This window comes from Clytia hemisphaerica, unplaced genomic scaffold (genome assembly GCF_902728285.1).
Source record: "Clytia hemisphaerica strain Z4C2 unplaced genomic scaffold, Clytia hemisphaerica genome assembly, whole genome shotgun sequence".
In the NCBI taxonomy this organism is placed as follows: Eukaryota; Metazoa; Cnidaria; class Hydrozoa; order Leptothecata; family Clytiidae; genus Clytia; species Clytia hemisphaerica.
Genome location: NW_027104480.1, coordinates 10,947 through 31,041, shown reverse-complemented (window position 1 = coordinate 31,041; position 20,095 = coordinate 10,947). Strand labels below are relative to the sequence as shown.

The 20,095-nt window shown below is 37.4% G+C and overlaps 3 protein-coding genes across 3 annotated transcripts; all 3 read left to right on the top strand.

Annotated features, from left to right (window-relative positions):
* The first annotated feature begins 3,181 nt into the window (after positions 1-3,181).
* On the top strand, positions 3,182-5,152 carry LOC136821499 (uncharacterized). The gene has a single exon (XM_067077730.1). It carries the CDS (start codon positions 3,182-3,184, stop codon positions 5,150-5,152), a length of 1,971 nt encoding a protein of 656 aa, XP_066933831.1.
* An 898-nt stretch (positions 5,153-6,050) lies between these two features.
* LOC136821497 (uncharacterized) lies at positions 6,051-10,276 on the top strand. Its single transcript, XM_067077729.1, has 5 exons — positions 6,051-6,640; positions 6,938-7,087; positions 7,796-8,285; positions 8,845-9,010; positions 9,993-10,276. The coding sequence occupies exons 3-5, from the start codon at positions 7,824-7,826 to the stop codon at positions 10,274-10,276; spliced, it is 912 nt and encodes a 303-aa protein (XP_066933830.1). The 5' UTR covers positions 6,051-6,640; positions 6,938-7,087; positions 7,796-7,823.
* Positions 10,277-13,515: 3,239 nt separating this feature from the next.
* LOC136821500 (uncharacterized) lies at positions 13,516-18,423 on the top strand. The gene has a single exon (XM_067077731.1). It carries the CDS (start codon positions 13,549-13,551, stop codon positions 18,247-18,249), a length of 4,701 nt encoding a protein of 1,566 aa, XP_066933832.1. The 5' UTR covers positions 13,516-13,548; the 3' UTR covers positions 18,250-18,423.
* Positions 18,424-20,095: the final 1,672 nt, after the last annotated feature.

Here is a 20,095-nt window from a genome sequence, read left to right as displayed (position 1 = left end):
AAAGAACGACAACCCCGACCGAAAGACTGTACCACCCTTTTCTGTTCATTACTCTTATTAAGAATAACGAATAATAGTCTTTATAATAAGAATCTACGTATGTGTTTTGACTTTGTTTTGAAAACAAAACAATAGATGAGAGATAGGCACTTTCCCTATGTGGAAAATCAATATTATATTACTCAGTTAAGTCGTTGCATATAGCTGTTAATGATGATCGATATTTCCAATTTTTATGAACGACTGTATTTTTTATGATTTTTTTGAATTTTTCTGAGCTATAACCACATCTGACTGTTTGCTCCAACATGTAACCATACGAAAAGATGTCAGAAACTACTGACTGGGCGCTTTGGCCTTCAACCACTTCTGGAGCAACATGACGACGAGTTTTTTTGTACTTCTCCTTCTCTTCGACACTCAATTTGAAATGTCTACCTCTCTCAATTTTACAACCACAATTAAAATCAATGATAACAGGTTGTATCGTATTTCGATCTCCATGCAAAACAACGTTATCAAGTTTTAAGTCATTGTGAAGATACCCGCTTAAGTGAATTACATTAAGTACTTCTGCTATCTGAAGAAATATGAGGTGCATTTTCTGAATATCAACAGGAAACTTTTCCTTCAAGAAAGAGTAGAGAGACTTTGGTCCACATTCAAAAGAATAAAATTGCATCACCAATTTCAAAGGCGACTCATCAACGCAAATGCCAACTAAAGACGGCAGACCGTTATGGAACCGCAGATTTGCAATAATTTTAGCCTCCTTTAAAACCATATTGCGATTTTGTTCAGTATACTTCTCATTGACTAATAATTTCGCCGCAACAATTTCACCCTTAAAATGTCGAAGCTCAACACTCCCAAACGTTCCCCTACCAATTGTCGAGCTCGATTGTACTGGCTTCAAATGCTCTGATTGCAAATAAAATGAAGCTGGCAAATGAAACTCTTTATTCTCCTTGAAAGCTTTCAGCAGCTTTTCTTTTTCTTTTCTTTCTGAAACAAATTCATTCTGGTAAGTTTTAAGTATATATACATACAGCATTCGTTCGCTCCAACTCCCCCTTCCTTTTTTTCAAATCATTGATTTCATCTTTGTCTTTCATTTTCAGCCCACAGTAAACAAGATTCCGTTTATATCCAATACGCATTTTTTTAATTGAATCAGGAAATTCCGATTTCAAAGCACGACCAAGTGATGTTTGAGTTTTGACGATGTTGTTTGTTGAAGCCTCCTTGTATAAATCATCGAATTTAAAACATTGATCGTGTTTTCCATCGCATGTAAATGGTGATACATTACATTTCAGCCTGTTAAAAAAAAAGCATTTAAGAGATTATTATTCACCAGGATGTATAAAATTATCTTATGCCAAAGTTCTTCTCGACGCAAATCCGATTTTTTGGAAAATCGGGGAAATTTTCAGAAAAAATAGGGGAAATATTCAAAAATCGGGAAAATTTGCACAAAGTCGGGTAAAAAAGGGAAAATTCACGTGTTCACGCAAAAGACAGGTCAGATTCACGCATTCACGCAATCGAAAAAAGTGGATTTTCACGTTCACGCAAGTTTTCAATTCATGCATTCACGCAATTTTTTTCGATTTTCACGCATTCACGCAACCAAAAAAGCCCAAAAGGTAAAAATTTTGAGTATTTTGTAGAAATTCAACATCACGAATCGGCAAGATAAACATTTTTATTACTTACCAAGATCTTGTTGCGTTTGCACTACTACCAGCCATGGCACGTAATTCGATTTCAATTCAATTCGAGGAGCGGGCTGAGAGAGAAGTCGTCTTTCTGTTTCTTTTTTTAGAAAAATGGCCACATCTTGGGTGTGAGTTTCTCTTTTAGAGGGTGAAACAAGAACAATCGAAAAGGGTCTAATTCAGCCAATCAACGTCAAGCACGTCAAATCAAACCCACACGCAAAATGTGGGAGGGGCGTTGTTTGATTCCCGCCATTTCATCCTAAAAAAAACCATGTCTATGAAAAAGGTTTAACCGTGTCTATGAGATTTATCTGCAGTAAGTTAGGGCGCATAGTCGGGCGCAAATAAAATATGTGGACTGGAGACGAGCTTATTGCTCTACTGATCAAAAACTAAGGATCGTTATAATTCAGAATGATTATTATGAGATCTGAGTAAACTCTCTTTGAATTAATCTTGAAAATGACTCAAACAACAGTTAACATATTTAAAAAGACAGAATAGTGTAATTATTTAAAGATAATGTCTATGTATAAACTTATTGATTACTGATCAATTTTTACATTCTCACAACTATATGTAGCTACCATTTTGTTTAATTCTACTTTCGATTTCGACTTTGGCGGGAAAATAAGACTAGAAAGGGTCTTGTTTTTTCTGTCATATTTTAATTGACTTGCTGGTGAGAGGTTCATCTTGTAATTTTTTTGAGTTGGATGTATCTTTTACTACTGTGATGTTTTTGGCTCGTTGAACTTATTTTGTTTCCAAAAGTATACAATGTGACAATCGCAGCTGTTTCAGCCCAATCTATCTNTGAATGATCTATCTCATCACGAGAATTTTCCTGTTCCTTACTTGGTTGTCTTTATGCAAGTACAGACTACAACAAGGTTTTGAATCATTTTTTTGAAAGCCATACATTAAAGGTTGGTGCACCATATGCTTGTCGTATCTCTTCTTGTACCAAAACTTTTACAAATCTTCAGAGCTTCCGTAGACATGCTAAGGCTTGCCATCTTTGGTTTTATGAGCAACACATGCAAGTCAGAAAGACAAGTAAAAATGTTGAATTTTCTCTTGGTCTTGATAGTACTAACTTTGAAAATGTAGTTGAACCAGAGCTTTTTGGCAAGGGTGGAGTTGATGACGAAAGCAATAGCAGGGGGGTCAGTGAAAATTTTATTGGTGTAGAAAATGATTTAAGTAGTATAGGAGCTAATGAAGATTCTAATCCATATAACAAAGAGTCTTATTTTGATGAAACTGCGGTCGAAACTATTCATTCCTTTCTGCTTGAACTGCGTGAGAAATATTTTGTTACCACTGAGGCGACCTGTTTTATAAGTGAAAAATTATCTCACATTTTAAGTATAGACCGAAAGCGACACGGAGAAGCAATCAAATCATCTTTGTCTCGAAACATCGCAAATTTTAAACTTGACCATGAAACAAAAATGATATTGCAATGTGAGAGTGAATATGCCATAGCCTTTAATAAATTTAAAGGAGCAAAAGCCTTATCTCAATTTACTGAAAATAAACCTCAGTATGTGGAGCCAATTGAAATCACATTAGGCAATAATTCAAAGGGGGGAATTGATACTTACCAGTATGTTCCAATTTTATCAACACTTTCTGTCTTGTTAAAGCATGAAGATCTTTTTGCGGAAGTTATTGCTGATTCTCAGAGTGAAAGTGACGGTATTTTGCGTGATTTTAAAGATGGTTCTGTTTTTCGCGAACATCCTTTATTTTCAAATGAACCACTATCTCTACAAATCATTCTTTATCATGATGACTTCAACACTGTTAATCCATTAGGAAATAAAACTGTCAAGCATAAAACTTCTGCCATTTACTTTGTTCTTGGAAACCTTCCCTCTTTATTTAGATCACGATTATCTGATATAAACCTTCTTGTTTTATTTGATGCCCATCTTCTAGATGACTATTGTTATGGGAAGATACTCAAGCCAATGCTGGATGATATCAAAGAGCTTGAGATGAATGGTCTTCAATTCGAAGTAACTGGGCTTTCGTACAAGCTCAGGGGTTCTGTATCCATGTTAATTGCTGATAATCTAGCTGCTCATGCAATAGGGGGGTTCTATTGTAACTTCAGTACCGTGCAAAAGTTTTGCAGATACTGTGAAATAGATTTAGCTTCTCTTTCTTTTAATACAAAAACTGAAGATTTTGAATTGAGAACCAAAACAGGTTATAATAACAATGTTCAATCTATTGAAAATGATCCAAATTTGTGCTCCTCATATGGAATCAAAATTAAAAGTTGTCTTAATGATTTGAACTATTTCCATGTCATCGATGGTCTACCGCCAGATCTTGCCCACGACTGTTTTGAAGGCTTTGCAGTTGATCTAGTGACCAATATAATCATAAATTTCGTGAAAAAGGGTCTGTTTACTTTAGAAGTCTTTAATGATCGAATAGAAACATTTCCTTATGCCATCATTGATAGGCAAAACAAGCCCCAAGTTACCAAAATCAAAGCTCTCACAAAATATAAAGTCAAACAAACTGCCTGTGAAATGTTGAATTTATTACGCTTACTCCCTTTAATGATTGGTGATTTTGTGAGTTCTAGCGATGATGTTTGGGCTCTGTTGATTGAATTTCTGGAGATTTTGGAGCGTCTCTTAGCGAAAAGTTTTGATAGATATGATCTGATTTTTATTCAACATTTGCTTGACGAGTTCTTTGAAAATTATGGAAAACTTTTCCCAGGTGCCAGTGTTAAAGCTAAGTCTCACTTTTTAAAGCATTATCCCAACCAAACTTTTAAATATGGTCCTTTAATCCAAACTCTACGCTTTGAATCCAAAAATGGCTATTTCAAGGATGTTGTGAAACATTCGAAGAATAGAATTAACCTCTGTAAAACAATGGCTGTGCATCATCAAATGCTTATGTATTTGCACTATCGTAAAGATAACATTCTCACTCGGAAACTTCCAAAGGGGATTTCCATGAATGAGGCAGCTGTTGAAACTTTAGATATCCAGTTTCAAAATCCGATAAAAAAATCATTGAAAATTATGTCAAGTGATCTTTTGATGGTAGGAAAAGCTGTGGTGATGAATGGGCACAGATATTCTGTTGATGAGGCTGTTGTGCTTTCATACCAAAATGATGATTATGTTTTTGGGATCATAAAGTTGATCATATTTTTCAAAACCGAAATTTTTTTACTTTGTCAAAATACTGATATTGAAGGGTTTGATACACACATCCATTCTTATCAAGTTTCAGAAATTAACGAACACACTGTTGTGAAGATAGATGACCTACTTGATTACCATCCATTAGGGGTATACAATTTTGATGGAAAAACCTTAATCCCACTTCGATATTACATCCGCTGTTTTGAATCATTCATAGAACAGGATGACCAACCTGATAAATGATAAATCTACAACATGAAACCTTTTTATTCCTATTATTTACTTTCAAGTCATATTTTTCATAGTCAACGCAAGTTAAACCTTCATCATAAGTTTTGTCCCGAAAGTAATAAAAAATCTTACTGTTAAAAAAATAAAAAAAATAAAAACTCTTTTTCAAACTTGTTCAAATAAGTATTTCTTCATTTTCCATACTTTCTGTTTTTTATTATTGTGATTCTGGTTCCATAAAATGAAATTAAAAAAAAACTGCTTGTCTTTGCTGTGTATTTATGATAACTTCAAAAAATTGCATTTCTCAATGATTTCTGATGATTTCTGTTTTTGTATTTGAAAGTTCTGTCAATCTTTATTTTTTGGTGTTGAAAAATTTCATTCATTTCATTTTTATATGTTTTTGTCTCAAGTTCTGGAAAATTTTTCAGACTTATTTTCACAAAAATTTCTTTCAAGGAATGTGAACTTTGCTTAGTTTCTATTGGTTTAATTTTCATTTCCGGTTACGGTTTGTTTCCTACTTTTATATATATTTTCAAAAACTTAGTATTTTCAAAACTTCCTTTTCTCAAGGTCAGATTTCTAATCTTCACCATATATATTTGTATTGGTATTTGTTTTAGGGTTTCAAGGTAGTTTACTGTGTTTGTTTATGTAGTTGCTGTGCAATTTCATTTTACTTTAGCTTCATTTCATTTCCATCGGTTTGTCGGTTCTTTATTTTCTGTGCTTTAATTCTCATCTCTTACTTGACATTGTTTTATTTGTTTTAAAATTTTTTGAAAAAATAGAAATAATGTAAAAATTTAGAATATTATTATACCTTTTTATTTTTAATTGTTTAATTTTGTTAGAATTTTCAAAACTTCCTTTTTTCTCAAGGTCAGATTTCTAATGTTCACCATATAATAATTGTTGAGCTTTCTTATCATTTATATTTTAGAAATAGTTACGTCATAATTTTTACTTCTACTACATTATAATGTCATAATTTTTATTTCTTCTACATTATAATGTCTAAAAAAGGAAGTGAACTTTTATTGGTAGTGAATTACTCAAAACAATCCTAATAATTGCTCACTTCCTTTTTTAGTAATTAAAGGAAAAAATGAAATTCACCGTAGACTTTCCAAGTGGCGATAGATATATTATCAAGGTTGATGCAATCGAAGAACTGGAAGATGCAATAGCAAAGAAATTTGGCCATCAATTTGATGATTTAAATATCTACTTTGAGGACAAAGAAGAGGGCTGGTGTGTGTTGGATTTTGATGACATCTCCCTTCTCTTGGATCGCAAATCAAATAGTCTGAGAGGCTCCTTCAGAAATCTAACCGACAAAGATAATGGTGATGACATTCCTGATGAACCCACTCCTTACATTCCTGAAGCTCGTGAAGAACCCATTCTTGGAGCTCGTGAAGAACCCATTCCTAAAGATCCTGAAATATCCATAAATGATCAAGAAACAAATAATCCTTCTTCTAGCTAAAAGTAAGTATTGGTTTCTCCACCTCATTTTGAGTTCTTGAGGAATTCCAATGAAGTACTGTTTTTGTCAATCAGTTAGTTCGATAAAAGTATCTCTTGTTGAAATCTAGTCTTACTAGAACTATAGAAACTTAAGCATTGAGTTTGTAACCTGAGAACAGATTGTCATTGTTTTCTGACCATCACGCTGACACTTTTTCAAGGGCCTTGGGAGGTTTACCATGCGTGTCAGACAAATTTTGAGCATTTGTTATCAGGTTACGAGTTTGTAGCTTTATGAAATGAAATAACTTTTTTTAGACGTTGGCCTCATCCGTTCATCATACATGATCATATAGTGAGGCAATCGACACTAGATGTTCTTAATCAACAGCTACTGCTGAGTCAGTCTTCAAGATCTTGTTTACTTTCCGGTATATTCAACGAGGTTACCACCAAGTACCAATTGTAGTGAGTTGTTAGTTTATGTTGAGTTTATAAAGGAATGGCTAGAAGTCAGTAAGAGTCACTGCACACAATGAAAAAGGCAAAATGCTCTAATTTGCTATTTCTTTGATTGAGTTGAACAACCTTAGTTAATGACCCCCTTAGATTTAGATCCCTTAACCCTATCCAGGCGGAACTTTTTTTAAAAAAATTCCTATTTCCGATTTGAACACAAAGCAAGGGGATTTTTATAAGATTTGAATTGATCTAATTTTTGGGTATCAATTTTCGCGCACGAAGCATTTATTTTCCAAAAAATAGCACTCTTACTTACAATTTTTTATGCATTAGGTTATTTTACGATTTTCTGTAGGGAGTCTATGAAAATCCTGTATTAATTTTCACGCACCTTAACACTATGCATAATTTCGGTATAAAATTTTGCGCATTTTTGGGCCTCTGCGCGAAATTGCGCAAAAATTAGTACGCACAAAAATAAGTACCTTTGGGGTATGTTCCTACAAAATTTTTCTTATGCGAAAAACAAAGGTCGGATAATGACAGAATAGCTCTAATTTTTTTTAAAGTGAGTGATCCGCAAAATTAAATTCCCACAAAAAATTTCAAATCAGCGAATTACAAAAATTTGTTCTCACAAAAACAGTCCCCTTGCTTAAGGTATGTACTCAGGAGAGTCTACAAGAGACCCAATTATCAATTATTTCTTTTCAGTTTTCCAACAAATAGCAACTACATTGAGATGTCAAAAGCCATAATTGAGAAGTGGCCCCACTTGGTCAATTCACATCACAACTATGGCGATGCTGTCAACTTTTTTCATAGGCGGCTCAAAACCGCTTTCAAGAACGTTCGTGGAAAAATTCACACACCGATTCCAGAAATCATCAACAAACGAGTAAAATTTGGTAAACGTCGTGCAGTTGGAGATGGTGAATCAAATGTCTCCAAACGGACTAAATTAAGTTGGGGTGTCCCCAACTATCTGCCTCCAAGAATTGAAGGTGAAAACGATCAATCGCAGATGGTACACATCAATACCATTCAAAAAGAGTCCCGGAAAGTTTCAGCTCAAAGGGACCATCAGAGAAGTTCTTTTGCAATGGTGCAAACATTTCCGGATAGACGTAAAATGATTGTTCACGAAGTTAATCCGATTGCCATAATAATAGAACAATATCCACTGTTGGCTTCAAAGAGCGAGGTGAGATATTCTTTAAATTGATTTGTACTGCAGCTCCGGGGGTCATAGAGACTTGGAAAATTTTTCAATATAAACACCTTCAGGAAGCAATCTGCTTGATGGCATGATAGGGTTTTTTCGTACAAGACAGTATGCCGGTTGGTACCGTGGTGATGTGCCATTTAAATTTGATGAAATCACTTAGTACTAGTACTAACTGCTTGACCCCCCCCTGCTATACTACTTTTCGGAAAAAAGATTTCCAATTTTTCACTGTGTACCGCCATATAGATTTTTTCAAAAGTTTTTTATCTTTTAAAAGACACTTCCTAGATGCAAAATTTCATGTCTCTAGCACTTAGAAATAAAGAGTTATTAAGATCTATAAATTCTGGTCTGTAAAATAGACAAATTTTAATAAGCACTATCTTTTGAACACAAGCTGTTGATTTTTTTAATTCATATTTTGGTTAGGGCTATCACATATATGAAAATCCAGAAGATTTGAAGACCCCCATGGCCCTCTATTTGCAGATTCTATGGGCATTTGCTCTTAAGGTATTAAATCGTTTTCTCTTAGATTTTCTCTGAGTTTTCCCGGCTGGTTGGAGGATGGACCATTATCAGTCGGTTGGAAACCATAAAAGATGTGCCCATCCTTCGAATAACCACGACTTGTGAAAAGAACTATCTAACAAATGTTAGAGCAATGCTGGCTGGTTGCCGAACTGAGGAATCTAGATTATGTAAGTAATTTGAAACCCGCCCACGAAAAGTTTCTCCAAAATTTATTTGGCAAGTTATTTCAATTACAAGGCAAAAATTCTCAACGCATGCTTAAAACAGCAAAAATTTGTGATTTTATAGCTATTTTTTCTACTGCATCTTCAGAAAAAAGCTGTCGCGAAATTTTTCAAATCGTTTAGTTTCCCACAAAGTGGAAGTTTCCAAAAACTTTTACATCCTCTAAAACCTTAGAGTCCCCAAAATTTGTTGTGTTTCCGAAAACTGTTGGCTTAGGTTTTGTTTTAAAAAATGTATAGTACTTAGGAGTCATTTTTTTCCAACAGTCTTGATTGTGTGATAACTCACCCTCTCAGATTTTGCTGAAATTTGGACCAAAACTTATATACAAGAAAAATAGAACCTGAAATTTCACCTCAATATTCAGAAAGTTCTTTATATATTGCGGCTCAAAGATAGGCTACTATGCAAGTTATGGTTCCCTAAAAATCTTCATTTTGCTTGGGAGCAAACATAGTTTCTACCCCCTAGATTTAGAAGGGGGGGGGTCTTGGGATTTTGGAAAAGGGCCTGTCTTCTGTTGATTTTTTGGACCCTGTCATAGTCAAAATGTAGAAATTTCCTTAACTTTTCCTAAATAAAAGTCTGAAAATTTAAAAAAGTTCTGTTGTCGCTGCAAAAAGATACATCTTGAATTTTGCTCCAGATTTGCTGTAAAAACAACTTTCTCTGCTATTTTTGACAAGGCTTGGTGATAAAAATTCTAAACAATATTACTTTCATCATTACAACCATCAAGTAGGCCAATCCACACTAAAACCGGGCTTCTGAAAAGTGAAAAGTACCATCAGCAGGCTTATTTTCTTGCATAAAAGATCATTTGGTTCAAACTTCAGCAAGATCTGTAAGGGTGAGTTATCACACCATTTTTTGTACTCGAGATTCAAAAATGACTCTTTAAAAATTCTTTCTTTTCTCCTGTAGATGTGAAGAATTGCTTGAAACTGATGTTGACTTCGTTTCTACTACGTGAATCCACATTTTCAATCTTTGATCAAACCAAATCTTACCCACGGTTGGTTGGAACGTCAGCTAGTTTTGATGAAACAGATCTGAGCACCGCTCTACTCGAGAGTGCCTCGTTCGTGGTGAAAATTGAAGATCAAATTATCGCTCAGGCAAACAATTTTATTGAAGCTTTCGGGATCATGACTGCGTCTTATTACGTTTTCAATTTGCCTATCCGAAAGAACTGGAATGCACTTTAACTTTCACTCGAGGAAATCAATGAGGTGAATTTTGCGAGTCTGTAGTTTTTTCCGTGTTTAAGTCTAAACAGAGCTTTACGCCGAAAATACATTCGAATTTTCAAATGTAAACAACGCTTTGAAAATCGAATGTTTTTGAGTGTTCACACGAGCGCGCAAATGTTTTCGAATGTTTTGAAACAATTTTTTTTTAGTAAGTACGTTCAATCTGGACAGTCTGGAAAATGTTGTTTGTCACTCGATCTTTCGAAATCATTGAAATCTTTTTTTTCTGAGAGGGGAAGGACTCTGATATTTTCTTTTTCTAAATGTTGCATACCGGTATTATTTTCATTTAACAGATTCAAAATGTATTTTCTTTCAAAGAATTATGATTTATAATCAGGAAACACTTCTTAGTAATTTTAACTGTATTCTGGATGCACAAGTTTATTGGAAGGGCATTATTTTTGCCCAGAGTTATAGCTTCAGTTTTCATTTTTATTCACTTCTTTGTTGTTTACAATTCTTTATTTTATTCTCCAAAAAGCTTTAGATTTTTTTTGGTGTTGTCAATGATGATGATGTTAGTGCAATTTAAGAACGAAGAAGATGGGAAGAAGAAAAAACCGAGCTTTCTTCAGTTTTGAGATGTTTTTGAATTTGAAATGCGTGCTGGAGCTCAACTGCAATAAAACAAAGGTTAGTTAACTTTTATTAATTGTGGATTCTTTTTATTATTCAAGTCGCAGATGACAAGAGCAAGAGAATTCTCTCACTGTCAACTGAAGAAGGAGTTGTGGTACCACCTCAAAATTGGTCGAAATTCATGGAGAATCCAGCCTGACTCAGCTCATTATTATTTGCTGGCAAATGCTAAACCCCCTTCACTCTCCTCACTTTAGATATTTAATTTCCCTACATAAGAGCTAAGGCTCTTTCATTTTCTAATATCCCTGTTCTGGCAGAATGTAGATTAAAATGCTATGTTATGCTATTATGGTCTTTATAAAGAGAATGGAAGTAAAAGATGGGTATTTTATGCTAACCATCCCTGTCTCACTGAAAGTTTTATCTCTAAGGTTATGGATTGATGACACAAATCTTGATTTATATTAGATTTATTTATATTCTTTCTTTTTCTTCAGGATGTAGAAAAAATGGATTTCAGATGGTTTTGGAGTCACTTTTTTCTGGATTTTTTATGTCTGAGCTACAGAAAGTTTAAAATATATTGTGCATTGTGTATCAAAAAGTCACCTTGTCTCGTTCTTCTAAATCTGATGTCTAGTCCTTCTAGTTTAGATACATCCCCGTCCTATGAATGAGCTATAAAATATTTCACAAGAAGAATAAAATTCATTTCTTTCCTTTCAATTTTTGCAAGTTTCTTGATTTTTGAAGTTCATTTTGAGACATTTCGCCTCTTTTTCTTCCCCGCCTCCTTCTTAAAAAAATTTCTACTTTTTTCTACGCCAATCAGATCTCACGTCTTTTTCCCGATCAGCCAATCACAATGGCTTGTATAGGGCAGTGCGTAATTTTTTGTCTGGTCTGTAATTTTGATGTTTTCTCGAATCCAATGAATTTTCTTTAGCAGAGTAATGGGGCCCACTAAACCTGCAAATACAGCGATTGTATTGGCTATCAAAAAGCCATTTTAGATTTTCTTGAAAGCCAGATAAATTGCGGACCGAACCGTGGGTCGGGGCTATTTTTTCATCGTCCCTATCTCGAATATAACAGGAGATCAAAGTCTGGACTTCGAAGATTCCTTTGACAAAATAACTTCCTGAAGAAAATATTTAAGCCATAAAATTAGCCCCGACCCTAGATCAGGTGCCCCTATGTGCAGGCCACCCTAAACAGTTGTTTTTGACCCTTAACTCTCGGCCGAGTCGTTGCTTTTTTTTATAAACAGCAATTTTGGGACCTTACTTCAGTGGTCGTTTACTCGCGGTTTTTGACAGTTTTAACAAAAGAGTTTGCCCTAAACTTCAGTTAAAAGGTTATATTTTCACAATAAATCAATTACACAATATTCTGAACTTGTTTATACGTTTAAATTTGAATTCAATACTCTTCATTATGAAAATCGCAAAATTTGATAAATTTTACAGACCAGAAAATTCACCTCATTGACACACTCGAGCATCCAAAAGTACATTTTGGATATTGGTGATTCGACGAAAACCCCTGCAAGAGTTAGTGGGTTAATAAATAAATTGAAAAAACTGTCCTAAATTTAGGACAGTTTTTTCAATTTATTTATTAACCTAAATTTAGGAGTTTTTTCAATTTATTTATTAACCCACACGTGTAAATTTGGCTTTCACACGTGTTAAATTGAAAATCACATATTACTTGATCAAAACTGGTTCGTGTGATTTTCAATTTAACACGTGTGAAAGCCAAATTTACACGAACCCAGTTTTGACCTGTGATTTTGGCATGTTATTTCCCTTTTCACATGCGTGTGACTCGGTGCAGGGTCACACGCGAAAATGAGTTTTCACACGCATGTGATTTACTGATTTATTTAGTTCATTTTTATCTTCATTGCATTAAAAACCGAAAAAGACGAAGCTACCTGTTCATAAGATTTTGTGCAAGAACACTTTTATTGATTCAAATTATTTTATCTAATAATTCTGTATATTCTAACATATTATATAATGAATGAAATTATATACTTTTCTATCAAATACTATTCTATTATGTCTATTTTATTTTTTTTCCTGAAATCGTTTAAAAACTTGTGTGTCTATGAGCTGCAAAATAGAGAATGGACTTATAGAAAAACAAAGCTTTCTTCTTTCAAAATTGAGTCTGTTAAGTCTGTTTACGATAAGGGTTCAGTTTTCTTTCTCATGCTTATAAACTTTTAGGGAAATTTTCAATCATAATAATTTTATTATTGTTAGAATTACTACGGCGAAAATGATGATTAAAGCACTATTTTAATTATCTTTCCAACAATACCAAATCTATTATGATTGAAAATTCCTTCTAAAGCTACAGGCAGAAGAGAAGAACGTATTCCAAGACTTGAGTATTTTTCAAGGCTCCTAACTTAATATGTACTATATGTATTATATTATTGTAATGTAATTATTCATTTATAAGAGTATTAGAGGAGAATGAACTCTTCGGAAGTTATATTTTATGTTTTATCTTTTGTTATCGTTTAGATTCTAACATTGCAAGAATTATAAATAAACTAAAAGCAAATGGTTGAGACCTATCTATGTTAGAATCATTCACTTGAAGAATTTTTTATCAACTTCACAACAATGCCAGCTGTCCAATGCCCAATTGATGGCTGTCCATACAGCACTCCAGACCTGGAAGCTGCAATCGTTGCTGCTCTGATTACTGCACATGCAACCACCCATTCAGCCTCCTCTACAGGAGCACTCAAGGTGGAACGAGTTAAACGACCAACGATTACCTCTGCTGGCACAACATCCGATTGGCAATACTTCAAGACACGTTGGGACGAATATGTCGCCGCTACTAAAGTCACTGGCAAGGACCGTGTTCTTCAGCTACTCGAGTGCTGCGACGAGACACTCAGAAGAGACCTTACTCGATCAACAACAGGGCTCTCAGACAAGACCGAGCAAGACGTATTGAAGGCTATCAAATCCCTCGCTGTTCGAGACGAAAATGTTATGATTTCACGTGTAGCTCTGAATGATATGAGACAAGACAGGGAAGAGACAGTACGTTCTTTCTGTGCCCGACTACGGGGCCAAGCCAGTGTCTGTCAGTACAGCATCCAATGCCCTAACTGTCAACATGATGTCGACTATACTGAAGCAATATTGAGAGATGCTCTCTGCAGAGGCGTAGAGGACACTGAAATTCAATTAAGCTTGTTGGGGCATACCAACCAAGACATGACACTAAATGAGGTTATCCATTTTGTGGAAGCCAAAGAAGCCGGTAAACGTTCCGCAAACAAACTTTTGGAGAACCAAGCCACTGGTAATGCCATACGTAGTAGCTACCAGAAAAGTCGTTCCACCCTTCCAAAGCAACCTGACCAAGAAAACCGTCTTTGTTCCTACTGTGGCAAGAAAGGACATGGTGTCAAATCAACTGCACAAAGGCGCAAGAATGCCTGTCCCGCCTACAACCACCAATGCGGTCATTGTAACCGTCTCCATCATTTTGAGGATGTTTGCCGTAGTAAAGACAAACCCAAGGCACCCAAAGAAGACCTGACTGTGACCAATAATCAAGGTGCCATCTACGACGCGCTATGCTCTGCCACTGTCAATAGCGTCTCCGCTGATCACCACGTCCATGAGAAGTCAACCAATCAATGGCAACAACGTCCATCAAGCCCACAACCATTCGTCAAGCTGTCAATCAGAGTGGAGGATCAGGACTATGTAGACCTTGGGTTCAAGCCTATCATCAACAATCCAGAATCATCAATCAAAGTACCTGCAATGGCTGATACCGGCTGTCAGAGTTGCCTAGCTGGATTCAAGATCGTTCAACAACTCGGTCTGACGAAAAATGACCTCATTCCAGTGAAAATGAAGATGCATGCCGCGAACGACAGACCTATTAGCATCCTTGGTGCCATCATCCTTCGTATCTCTGGCGTCGATCAGAACAACAACATGACCGAGACAAGGCAGATGACCTACATCACAAAAGATTCCAACAACGTCTTCCTAAGCAAATCCGCCTGCATCGACCTTGGCATGATTTCAGAGAACTTTCCCACAGTCGGTGGAGTATCTTCGTCGATCAATCTCATCACAGACAAACACCCTTCATGCAACTGCCCAAAACGAGAACTCCCGCCACCTTTACCTTTAAAGCTCCCTTTCCCTGCAACGCCGGAAAACCGCGAGAAGCTCCAGGATTATTTATTAGACTACTACAAATCAAGTACATTCAACACTTGTGAGCATCAACCTCTTCCGCTCATGAGTGGTCCACCACTGAAGCTCCGTATAGATCCAAATGCTGACCCAGTCGCTCATCACTCACCGATACCAGTACCAGTACATTGGCAGGAAAAAGTGAAAGCTGACCTTGACCGAGATGTCCGTCTTGGAGTCATTGAGCCTGTTCCAGTTGGAGATCCAATCACGTGGTGCCACAGAATGGTTGTTTGCTCGAAGAAGAATGGGGAACCACGCAGAACGGTCGACCTTCAACCTGTAAATGCTCATGCTACTCGAGAGACCCACCACACTCAATCCCCTTTCCACCAGGTTCGCACCATCCCTGAAGGAGTTAAGAAGACAGTATCTGATGCTTGGAACGGGTATCATAGTGTCCCTCTTCAACCAGAGGACAGACATTTCACAACCTTTATTACACCTTGGGGTCGTTATCGTTACTGTACGGCACCACAACGTTATGTTTCATCCGGCGATGCCTACACCCGACGCTTTGACGAGATAGCTGCAGACTTCCCCAACAAGATCAAAGTTATCGACGACGCTTTATTGTGGGATGATTCACTAGAAAGATGTTTCTTCCAGGCTGCTCGATGGCTCGACCTATGCGGAAAGAATGGCATCATCCAAAACCCAAGCAAATTCATCCTCGGAGCAGACACCGTCGAATTCTCAGGCTTCAAAATCACTCCAACTGAAGTCCAACCCAGCGATGGCATCCTACGTGCAATTAGGGAATTCCCAACCCCAAAAAACATCACAGACATTCGCTCCTGGTTCGGGCTGGTAAACCAGGTCGCATACACGTTCAGTATGGCATCACACATGCAACCGTTTCGAGATCTCCTCAAGCCAAAGTCATCATTTTATTGGGACGATTCTTTACAGCAACTCTTTGAAGAATCAAAACAGACAATCGTCGACGAGATAAAGAATGGTGTCCGCATCTTTGACAAATCGAAACCTACGTGTCTTGCAACTGATTGGTCCAAACTTGGAATCGGCTGCTGGCTCTTCCAGAAACACTGTTCTTGTGATGGTGTCAAGCCCTTTTGCTGCCCAACAGGATGGAAAGTCGTGTTGGTTGGAAGCCGCTTCACATCACCTGCAGAATCCAACTATGCGCCTATCGAAGGAGAAGCCCTTGCTGTTACCTATGGTCTGGACAAGGCAAAGCATTTCGCTCTTGGTTGCGATGATCTCACGATAGCAGTCGACCACAAGCCACTCCTTGGGTTGTTCTCCAACAGATCCCTCCACGACATCCCAAACAGTCGTCTTCGCAATCTGAAAGAAAAGACCCTGCCCTACCGCTTCAAGATGCATCACATCCCGGGGAGGAAGCATCGTGCCCCAGACTGTACCTCAAGACATCCCAGTGGCCCAAGAAATCCTGATGTTGACCCACTGCCTGACGATATATCAGCAATATCCACAGAAGAAGGATTTGGCCCACTGCCTGCGCATCAAATCCTCGAGCCCTTACCAGAAGATCAATCCAACACTGATGTTGAGCTGGAAGCGAATATCAAATCTTCAATTGTAGCTACCATTTCTTCAACCGTAACCGTCACCTGGGATATGGTCAAGTTGGCATCTGCAAGTGACAATGATACCCGACTGTTAACATCTGCCATCGAAAAGGGATTCCCAGATGAAGCCAGACACCTCCCTCCTACACTTCAACCCTACTTCCGGTACCGTAATGACTTATGGACAATCGAGGGCATCCCCATCTACAAGCAAAGGATAATAGTTCCAATATCACTACGTTCACAGATCCTCGACAATCTCCATGCTGCCCACCAAGGAGTTGGATCAATGATATCACACGCAGAAGCCTCAGTGTTTTGGCCGGGGATAACCAATGACATCAAAGATGTACGTTCACGTTGTCATCACTGCAACACAATCGCCCCCTCACAACCTCACCTTCCACCAACACCGCCTATCCTTCCAGAATACCCGTTTCAACTCATATGTTCTGATTTCTTCCATCACAAGGGTCACATCTATTCCATCTCCGTCGACCGCTACTCCAACTGGCCGATAGTTGAAAGAGCACATGAAGGGAGCAAGGGACTCATTAACAGTCTCCGTCGCACTTTTGTTACATACGGCATCCCAGATGAACTTACTTCAGATGGCGGTCCAGAGTATGTCGCAAAGAACACTGAAGACTTCCTCAAGTCCTGGGGAGTTCGACACCGCATCTCCTCCGTTGCTTTTCCACACAGTAACTGTCGGGCAGAAGTCGGAGTCAAGACCGTGAAACGAATGATCATCGGCAACACTGGTCCGAATGGGGAGCTAAACACGGACGCTTTCCAACGTGCAATGTTGACATATCGTAACACACCTGATCCCGAAACTCGTATCTCACCTGCAATGTGTATCTTCGGCCGGCCAACAAGAAGTACCATTCCAATTCTCCCAGGACGATATCAACCGCACCCTACATGGCAGGACACACTACAAAACAGAGAAGACGCACTGAGAGTTCGCCACTTCAAGATCGCTGAACGACTATCACTCGGTACCCGACTCATCCCACCCCTTCAAGTTGGAGACCGTGTCCGCCTTCAGAATCAGGTTGGCAACCATCCAAGAAAGTGGGACAGGACAGGAGTTATCATTGAGGTCCGACAGCATCACCAATACGTCGTGAGAGTTGACGGATCTGGCAGAGTGACAATCCGCAACAGAAAGTTCCTTCGCAAATTTGTTCCCGTTCGTCCTCAAGCAGTCAGAGCTCCATCTGTTCATGCCTGTCCACCACTCGGACAATCGAGGAATGTTACACCTCACGTCGTCGTAAATCCATCGGCAGATCCAGTTCATCAGGAGCAGACACCAACGGTCCCCGTCAACGAATCTCCTCGAGACGATCCATCTTCACCTCCACTCGTCACAGATACACCATCAGGACCAACCGCCCCAGTTCCTCCACCAATCGTTACTCCCCCTGTCCCATCACCCTTCAGCAACACGAGCCGTTCAACTGTGATTCGTCGATCTACACGTCAACGCAAGGCCCCAGCGTACCTTGCTGATTATGAGCACTGAAAGAGACATTCTGATTACTATCGCCATAACTCCCCTTGCGAGATCCTTATGACTGGGGGGAGATAGAGGAGAATGAACTCTTCGGAAGTTATATTTTATGTTTTATCTTTTGTTATCGTTTAGATTCTAACATTGCAAGAATTATAAATAAACTAAAAGCAAATGGTTGAGACCTATCTAAGTATATACTATCATAATATTATAAATTATAACTTCGACTATATATAGTTTCTATTAATTTCAAAAACGAAAATTCTATTTCAACACTATACATAATCTTCCAGCTTTTGTTTACTTCGTAATCCTGAAATATAAAACAAGTCATTTGATAACATTTTCTATGCGTACAGATTTAGAATCAAGACTTGAAAAGGTCTAAATTATAATGAGACCTTATAGGTTCTGCGATAAAGGACTCCGATATGAGTCTTTCAAAGCTCTCTTTTGAACATCCGAATGGTTTCTTTCGAGCATCTTAATGGTCTTGTTGCAATCAAGACCTCAAAAGGTTTAAATCATCATGCCTAAAATGGTCTCTTACGAACACCTTAATGGTCTTGTCATAATCAAGACCTTAAAAGGTTTGAATTATAACACCTTACAGGGTCTCTTACGAACGTCACAATGGTCTCGATTGAGATACAATAAGGTCTAATTTGGAAACAAACCCATGATGGTCTTAATTGGAATAAGACCTTATAGGTTCTGCGATAAAGGACTCCGATACGAGTCTTCAAAAGGTCTCTTTCAAAACCCTTAAAACTGTGAGTGTAGAGAGATAAGCCTGAATAAAGCAAGAGCTGGTCCTCTGATGCCATAATGAACCAGTTTATGTAGCAGGATGGTAAAAGTGTATCAATGCAAAATTACAATTATCTGATGCTGATCTGACAACTTCAGTAAGCGCAATCACAGCATGGTTAGTGCTGTGACCTTCTAAAACCGAATCGCTTTTCACTAAAGATGTTCTTGTTTTTCGAAGAATTTGACTAGTCTGAAATGAAGGAGTTTTTCGAAGATTTTATTTATGTTGGATCGCAAAGAAATGGGTCTGTAATTGCCAACATCTAGTTTTGAGTCTTTCTTGTATTATATATATATAGTCTAGAAGTATAAAACCTTCAACTGCTCAAAATGGAAACAATAAAGACAAAAACCCACAAAACAAAAAGACAATACAAATACAACAAAAATCTAGAATGAACATTCACAGAAAATCAATCAGGTTGGAGTAGAAAAGGAAAATATGATGACATAGAAATCCGTCAATGTAAAACTAGTGATCTAAAGTGACTTTAAGGAAGAAAGTAACTCAATATGAGTTGAGATGGAAAGAAGTAACTCAATATGAGTCAAAAAATATTTCAAGAAAAAACATTATCTGTTCCTCAGTTTTCGACCTACACAGGATTTCGGCCTTTTACGAAAATATCCTCCTATATGATGGAAATAGGGTTGTGTAGGTAGGCCAAGCAGTGTTAGCTAGACACCACCACAGATAAAAAGATGTAAAAAGATGTGTTTATTGAAAGTATAAAACGCGCGCAATAATATAAAATAAACTAAAACGTAAAAACCACGGAACCAGTAGACAGGAACCCGTCTGCGTATTTTTTTTAAATCTGATGAATACTTGACGGGTCAGAGCTGTGTGTCCGATTTTGGACTCAAAAAAATTACAGCGGGAAATTCGAATTTAGCGCTGTCCTCACTTACTAAAATAAAACCAATTTCGGAAGTTGCGCTTTCTTTAAGAAAGTGTGACCAGTGAAACAATAACAGGATTTGATTGGCTGTGTTTTCAACCGTCATTGGGATATGGGAAATTCAAACTGTCAGCCCATAC

Excerpts from the sequence above, each read along its gene's own strand:
- LOC136821499 (XM_067077730.1), top strand. The coding sequence starts at position 3,182 with ATGATATTGCAATGTGAGAGTGAATATGCCATAGCCTTTAATAAATTT.
- LOC136821497 (XM_067077729.1), top strand. The coding sequence starts at position 7,824 with ATGTCAAAAGCCATAATTGAGAAGTGGCCCCACTTGGTCAATTCACAT. Across the intron at positions 8,286-8,844 it reads TGTTGGCTTCAAAGAGCGAG|ATTTTCTCTGAGTTTTCCCG; the intron begins GTGAGATATTCT and ends GTTTTCTCTTAG. Across the intron at positions 9,011-9,992 it reads AACTGAGGAATCTAGATTAT|ATGTGAAGAATTGCTTGAAA; the intron begins GTAAGTAATTTG and ends TTTCTCCTGTAG.
- LOC136821500 (XM_067077731.1), top strand. The coding sequence starts at position 13,549 with ATGCCAGCTGTCCAATGCCCAATTGATGGCTGTCCATACAGCACTCCA.